Source organism: Parasteatoda tepidariorum, chromosome 7, assembly GCF_982258835.1.
Source record: "Parasteatoda tepidariorum strain Cologne lab strain chromosome 7, Ptep-v5.0, whole genome shotgun sequence".
Classification (NCBI taxonomy): domain Eukaryota; kingdom Metazoa; phylum Arthropoda; class Arachnida; order Araneae; family Theridiidae; genus Parasteatoda; species Parasteatoda tepidariorum.
In genome coordinates, this window is record NC_141761.1 from 48,433,427 (window position 1) to 48,441,751 (window position 8,325).

General features: G+C 26.1%; 1 protein-coding gene across 1 annotated transcript; it reads left to right on the forward strand.

Moving 5' to 3' along the window:
* The first annotated feature begins 7 nt into the window (after nt 1–7).
* Clic (chloride intracellular channel protein 5) lies at nt 8–2,215 on the forward strand. The gene has a single exon (XM_016051904.4). The coding sequence runs from the start codon at nt 247–249 to the stop codon at nt 1,012–1,014; it is 768 nt and encodes a 255-aa protein (XP_015907390.1). The 5' UTR covers nt 8–246; the 3' UTR covers nt 1,015–2,215.
* Nucleotides 2,216–8,325: the final 6,110 nt, after the last annotated feature.

An 8,325-nucleotide genomic window follows, 5' to 3' on the forward strand; every position in this document is an offset into this window, starting at 1 on the left:
TGTTGAACTAAAAAGATACAGCTGGAAAGCATACAGTTACAAATAAGTGTAATTTCTTTGTGTAATAAGCCTTGACCTATATCTCTTAAAAGTTTTGTTTTAACTATCTGGCAACACTGTTTTTGTCTTCTTAAAGTTTTTAATATTTTTCCACACCCACAGTTAACGTAATACGTAATAATTTTTCTCGACTTGCTACGGAGGAGATTACAAACACTATATTTTACATTATAGATTACGTTTAAAATGGCTGAAGATATTAAAGAGAATATGAGTGACGGTTTGGAAGTTCCGGAAATAGAATTAATCATCAAGGCTTCCACCATTGATGGGCGTCGAAAAGGTGCATGCCTTTTTTGCCAAGAGTACTTTATGGATTTGTATCTTTTAGCCGAGCTGAAAACTATATCCTTAAAAGTAACTACAGTGGATATGTTAAAACCACCGCCCGATTTTCGTTCCAACTTTGACTCCACTCCTCCACCCATCCTCATTGATCGTGATCAAAACGTCCTAGAAAACGAGAAAATAGAGCGGTACATCATGAAAAATGTTCCGGGCGGACACAATTTGTTCGTTCAGGATAAAGACACCGCTACAGTTATTGAAAATCTTTATAGCAAATTTAAATTGATGCTGACGCGGAGGGATGAGCAAACGAAGCGGGCATTGCTCAATCAGCTTCGAAATATTGATGCCCACCTGGAGAAGAAGGAAGGACGGTTCTTGACAGGAGACACAATGTGTTGCTTTGATTGCGAATTGATGCCTCGTTTACAGCACATCAGGATTGCTGGCAAATATTTCGCCGATTTTGAGATTCCAGAAGATTTGCGTAATCTTTGGTACTACATGGCACGTATGTACCAGTTGGATGCATTTACCCAGTCCTGTCCAGCTGATCAGGACATTATTAATCACTACAAACTGCAGCAGGGTACAAAAATGAAGAAGCATGAAGAGTTGGAGACGCCAACTTACACTACATCCATTCCTGAAGGAATTCTGGAGTAAATAGATCCATAGGCTTATTAAAAAAGAAAAAAAAAAACTGCACGCTTAATTAATATATTGTATTGTTCATTCCTCTGGTTATTTTTTCACAAATTGCCTCTTAATATACTTGTAAGTGAAAAAGTTCTAAATTTGTGTTACCAAATATCACATGTTAAAATAGAATAGTACATTTTAAGAAGGCTTACTAACCTTAAGCCAAGAAAAATAGGAAACTTAGAATCCTATATATTTTATGTTACATCCTGTTTTAGAGAAGAAGAAAGTAGTTGGTGTACAGGACAATTTTATAAGAAATTTAGACAGTTTTTTTTTGCATTTATGTATGTAATATTTACAATGTCCATATTGCATTCCAGGTTTTTAATTTTTAGCATAATTTTGCTATGTAATCCTGTCTGAGTGCCTTGTATTATAGATATTTTGCACATACTTGTAGTTTTATTTTGTGAATTATTTGTGCACATTTCTAGCATCTTTTTATGAAAATAAAAAAATTTCTGAGCTATAAGAAATAATAACATTTATCCCAAGTTATTAACAATAATGATCGTTCAGTTTATTTATATAAGTAACTGAAAATTTTATGTATGGTATTCAGGCCAAGTAATTTTATTGAGTGCTAAAAAATATATAAATATAATAAATTTATTTTGTGAGGGTTTTGGTAGTTTTTTAGAATTAAAGACTTTCCAAAATAAATTTCTGTTACCGCATATGTTGCAATTAATTCTAGTTGCTTTTCTATTTCGGCATTTCTACTGAGTAAAATTTTCCCATATAATCTCTTAAGAATACTAAAGTTTCAATTCCATCTTCTACTAGAAAAAGAAAAAAAAAATTTTATGTGATAAATGTATATTGATAAAATTAAACTTGTCATGAATCAGTTTCCTAATTTATTAATCTTCTTATCCAGATGTTAAATATGGACACAAATAATCAAAGGCACTACATCACTTTGCTTATAGCTTTATTTTAAGAATCCAAGAAAAAAAATCTTTGCACAATTTGTTCAAATTATTCTTTTTGCTATATAATGTCTGGACCTAAGCAAGGAAAGAACTTTTTTTATTTAATTGTGCTGTCTCTAGAGCTGTTTTGTATGTATTATAGTTTATATATATTTTCTTTTATTTTAAAGTCTTAAAAGATGTATTTACAAGGTAGTTGAGTAGAACTTTTTGAATATGTTTACACAGAGTATAGGAAAGAGGTCACTTGTATTTTCCTATATTTATCTATACCAATGCTGAACTTTTTTTTTTAAACATGTTTTTCAATTTGCTAGTTTAATTATGTGTTTTTAAAATTATATAATGTTAATTTATAGTAAAATAAGGCTTTCAATCAATATTTAAAAAAAAATTATTTTGTATTAATATCAACATTAATGATACATCTTTTTAAATTTCTCAAAACATAAGTATAAAAAATTTTGTAAATAATTTTGACTGTGATTTTTTGTTTCAAAAATTAATAAAATTACATAAAGATTATTTTGTTTCTAAAATAATTATATCATTAAGAAAAAAAATTAGCTTGTTTTATATTAGTCTCCTTTTTTTTATTTATCTTTGTTTAAATCAAGAATTAAAAAAAAAAATTGAGATTAAGATAACTCTGTTTATTTTTTTATATATTAGAGTTTTAAAAAAAATGTAAATATGATTTATTTTTCTTGTCTTTTTGTGTTTCCGCAAAATATGAAAACTTTTTTCAATTGATTGCTAGTTTTTTTACCTATTAATGGTTGTAAAGAAATATATTTTACTTTATTTTATGATTGTTATTATAATTTATTTTCCTCTAAAATATATTGCAGTACATTTTTGTTTCAAATTATGCAAGTGATTTTACTAGCCAAAAATTAGGCACAACTGCATTCAAAGATCGTCAACTTTGTTAATATTTAAGTATTTTTCTTTATAGGGAATAATGTTATACTTGCATTAAATAAATAATTTTTTTTTCCACTTATACTACTCTAATATTTTATAACACATCAGTTTTATCTTTAGAAAATACTGTTTTTGTAAGTTGGGAAATTGTTGAAAGTACTCATTAACGTTGCATTATACTTTTAAAAAATATGTTGAATGGTGATACTGAAGGATAGTCCAAATTAGCTGAATCAAAATCTCAACATTTTGTATTTTATTTTTGTTAAAAAGTAAAATTTCTGAGTGGTTTATTATTGTTATGAAGTATGGCAAACATTGAAAATGTGTAATGTACTTGATTCGCTAAGAGATATCAGTCCTATAATTTTATTATATAATCTGAAATTTATTCTCAATTGAAATCTGTATTATTAAATCCTTTATTTAATACTACTATTAAAATGTTTTTGTAGAAATGAGTTATTACAAGAAAATGTATAGACAGGTTGATAAAATATTCCAATATATTGACATAAATAAGACATTTTTTTACAGGTGGTGAAACTTTCATGGAATGTTTTGTAAAAATCATAGCAAAATCATCTATAGTTTTTTATTTCTATTTTTTAATGAAATTGCTTATTTTTAAAATTTATGCTTATAACTTTTGTAGTTGGTCTTCCATAGTTAATTAGTTTATTGAAATAATTATACTATATAAGAAATCATAAATTTGTATTAAATTTTAATGTATGTCTCCAATTTGTTAGTGAATAAACATTTAATGATATATTTTTTTATATTTGTATGGTTTTATCTTTTTTTTTAAAAAAAGGTAGATAGTATTAATGGAGCTTTTGAAATGAGCTAAATATGATGGTACTTTTATACAGACTGAATTTAACTATTTTATGTGATCATTTTATGCTTGAATCTTTTCTAATAAAATGATACTGTTAGTAAAATTTACAAATTAATGATGTTGAATATTACTTATATTTTTTAAAAAAAAAACTTCTTAAAAATGCTTCATATCATATTTGTATGAATTTAAATATTTTTTGTTTCCTAAATATATTGAGTACTTAATTATATGTGTCATAAAATATTTGTTTTTCTCTTTTAATTTTAATATGCTTCTAGTGTTGTCAGATATATTCGTTTATCCATTAAATCTGTCGTTTAACTGATACTGAAATATGCAATCAAACTGAAAGTGTTTATCTTAGATGTAAGGAAATCTAGATTAGCATTTAATGTATAAACTGAAGTTAAAGTGATAAACTTTTTATGAATTTGTAATGCTCTTTGCAGACTAATGTTTTTGAAATAAAGTTCATATTTTTTCCCTGATGACTTTGTTTTACTTATTTTCTCATGGTTAACAAAATCACAATTTTTTTTTAAATAAAATAAAATAGTGTCCCTTTTTTTTTCTCCATTAAAATCAAATTTTTTGAAATTTTCTATTGGAATCTCTAATGAAATATATTGATTTTTAATATTATATAAAAGCAATATAATTAAACATGGTACATAGCATTTTTAAAAAGTGCTTAAAGGTGCTCACTTTTGATTTACATTTTTTAAAGGGGCTTTTAAAAAGGCTCGATTGTCCTTCTAAATTACAAAAAATGCATCACGATTTTCTATGCAATATTTTTCTGAAACTAATTTTTATCATGATTATGTGAAGTTTGTGTGAATGTTCTGAATTTTATTGATTTTATGTTCATAAATTAAAAACTTTAAACGATAGAAAAAATTAATTTTTATTACTGCACAGATCTTAATGAGTTTTTTTTTTTGGAAAGTTATTAAAAATATTTTTTGAGTGCTCAAAATGTACTTAAAAGGTGTTTATTTTTGTTGAAAATTCTGGCTACGCACCCTATTAAAGTTCTTATGTAACTTTTCCTTTTTATTTATTAGTCTTATTTTAACATCAAATAACAATTCACATATTACCCCATATCATTGTTTTTTAAAAATCAAGTGATTTGAATCGTGCCAGCTCAGCTTTTTTTTTACCTATAATATCTATGTATATGGGTATGAGAATTCATTAAAAAATTAAGACTGCATCTGATTTTTCAGTAAGTGTAAAAGAAAAAATAATAATGAATCTCATTAAAATGCTGAATGCATAGTCAAAACCTCATCAACAAAGATAGGATGCTCTAAATGTTTTGGTTTAGGATTTATATTTAAAGAATTAAAATTTAGTTGAAAAGTAGGGAGTTGCTAATTTTAGCAGTCTTAACAATGGTGAGGCTTCATCATATGGTTCTTGTGTGAATTAAAATAGGCCTAAATTACTTTAAGTGTAATAGTTAACGTGCAAAAACAATAATTTATTGCAAATTTAAGTACTATCTGAAGACTTCAAGACATTAACAAAACTATATTTTTCATGTCAAAAACATTTAAGATTTGTCCTCTGAAAAAATCTCGTCTTTTTATTTATACAATTAATAAAAGTAATGATATTTTATGTTTGCTCATTTGCTACTACTGTTTCCGATTTTTTGGCTATGGAACCTTAAAAAATCGAGCTTCCAGTATTGTATATATATATAATTTAAAAAAAAACTTATTAGTAGCAATGAATATATTGAGCAAAAAAGTCATTATTTTGGAAATATTTGGTGCAAATTTTAAAGAAAAAGTTACAAAATAACTCCAAATTAAATTTTTTTGCTTGTAAAAAAATTTATCTATTCGTCAAAGACAATTTAAATTTACCAGCTATTCAAAACATTTTTTACTGAAAAACTTCGGGGTAATGAAAATTGCTTATAACACAAGTAAGAAAAATTGAATAATTTTTTTAAGATCAGAAATATACATTTAACAAGGAGAAAAGAAACCAAAACTTTATATTCTGCATTAAAATGTCACAATAAATCTCACAAAAATTAGGAGAATTTCAATTGGCTCATGTCTGACCAAAAAAATCTTTTTTTTTTTTTTTTTTTTAAATTCTTTTTGAATAAACTTTATTTTGAGCAATTTTTTGGATGCAGGTAAGAATATTCTGCTCCAGCTGTCTAAGTTTCAGGACACTTTTTTCGATAACAGCCATGGACTTATATGTGGCACACTAACTCTACCTTTTGTTACATATCATATATTTATCAGATATGCAAATGTGGTTTTATGCTTTTGATGTCAAAAACTCAATTTGAAAAGACAATAAAAAATTACCCTTCATAATATAAAAACGAAAAGAAAAAAAAAACTGCAAATATATCAAGATCATCACTATTATTCATTTATTTTAATTAATTTGGAATGACATATTGATAAAAGCCAATTTGATTTAGATTATAATCACTTCATTGAGATTGGTTAGATATTATCATGTGGAGATCCATTGTGTTTGGTTATTTAATTCTTTATTAGTATGACTCTAAATTATCAGTGCAACCGCAGTAGCTATGTTTATTTTTGATATAGTACTATTTAATTAAAAGTGTATTCAAAATTTTCATTTTTCAGCTCACTTATAGGTAATATACATCTGAAAATACGGCTATTAATGTATAAATTTATTCTCAATTTTTAAATTTTCAAAACTATTATTTTTATTTACAAATAAATTATTATGATATTCCATTTTTTTGACACCTCTAACATGTTCATTCAAATATTTCAAGATCATCACTAAATTTTTTTCCAAATATGTCTCAATTTTAAATATTTCTTTTGATTAAACATAATAGTTCTTAACAAATTCCTCGCCATGTGTTCTTAAGAACTACTTTTTCTTAATTTATGTAAAAATTTGACACCCAGGATTAATAAATAAAAAAGATTTACTTAAAATCAACACCTAAAACAATGTAATTTATAATGCTTCTTCCAGCGTGAAAAAATTATAAGGGTGGAATTTTAAAATCAATGTTTGCACTCCCTGAGGTGTTAATTACAGCATTTTTGAAGACTTCAGACAGGGGGAAGGATGTAGGTATATTGTAGTAATAAAACAGGGGCTTGGACTACACAGCAACTAATATAGAGAGAAGAAAAAATCACTAAAATTATGGTGTATTTAAAAAAAAAATCATCTTGAAATTTTTTAAATATTTTCTTGCAATCTTAAAAAAAATAATTAAAAAATTTAATTAAAAGACATTTTACTCTTTGTGTGGAATTTTCACTGTGACCATTACGGCCTTTTCTGCAGTTTTGACGGAAATGAAAATAAATAAAAAATTAATGGTTCGATTTATCGAAACAAAAAAGGTGTGCCGTTACTTTCTGACAGGAAATGGAAAAAAGGCCTTGCATAGATAAAGTACCGAGAAAGCAAAATAATTTCAATGTTAATATCTTATTTGTTTGAGGTGACGCTCAAAGAAAAAAAAAAAGGACATTTTTTTCATATTAAATCATCACTGTTTTACACTTCAATAGAAGGAGAATAACGTAAGAAAATCAGTGGGTGACTTTAAGAAATTTCAAACCGCATTTTTCTTTTGTAGAAAACTAAACGGAAAAAAATAATAAATAAATAAAAAACTTGTTATCTATACCTTTGCACCATAATTGAAAAAAATGATCATTCATGCAAAAATTATAATTCATAAATTTTTTTTTTTAAAATTTGATTTGATACAAATTTAAATACTTTTTCATTACAGGGTATATAGATTTTCAAACCATGTTCATCTACTTTTATTCAAAAGAAATAGGATGAATTGCTTTGAGTTTTTTTTTTTTTTTTCAAATTTTTGTCATTTCTATGCAAGTTAAATTTTTAAATCGTTCTCGAAAACTTATCAACAGATTTCTCTCAATTTTATATTTTAGGAACTCAATAAAATTTCGCCGCACATAACGCATTATTTTTAGTATGGAATTTAGAAATTTTTATAATACTTAAGAATAAATTATAAAACGGTTTTTAGTAATTGTGTCCTTGAAGTACAGTAAATTATTAAATTGGAATTCTTTTTTTATTTACATTCAAGTTATGGTACGCTGCTTGACAACAAGTACACTGCTTGACAATTGCTAAGGAATAATTACATTTTTCGGAATAATTAATAATAGAAATTGATTGAAGAAAGGAAACATATTTAGTAGAGACAATGTGCATTTATTATAGCGTAATTGCCAGATCGAAAAATAAGAAAATTGAATATAAAAAATATGCTCCTTCGACGATTTCCAAACAGCCACGTAAATTGGGCTTTCTTGCCAAAATAAAACAGGCATGAGTGTCTCAGAAATATGTATGATTACCTTGGACACTGTTATTTATGCTATCCATAAAACTAACGAGATATCCTTGGAGGATATTTCACACTCCTATTTGAAGGTGGTTATCATCTTTTACACACTGTTTTTTATGAAACACACTTGTCAAGGGCATTCCAGGCAGGCTCTGTAGGATTCAGGTCCGGGGAGTTCGCAAGCCATT

Bases quoted from the DNA above. Each gene is read 5' to 3' on its own strand.
- Clic (XM_016051904.4), top strand. From the start codon at position 247: ATGGCTGAAGATATTAAAGAGAATATGAGTGACGGTTTGGAAGTTCCG.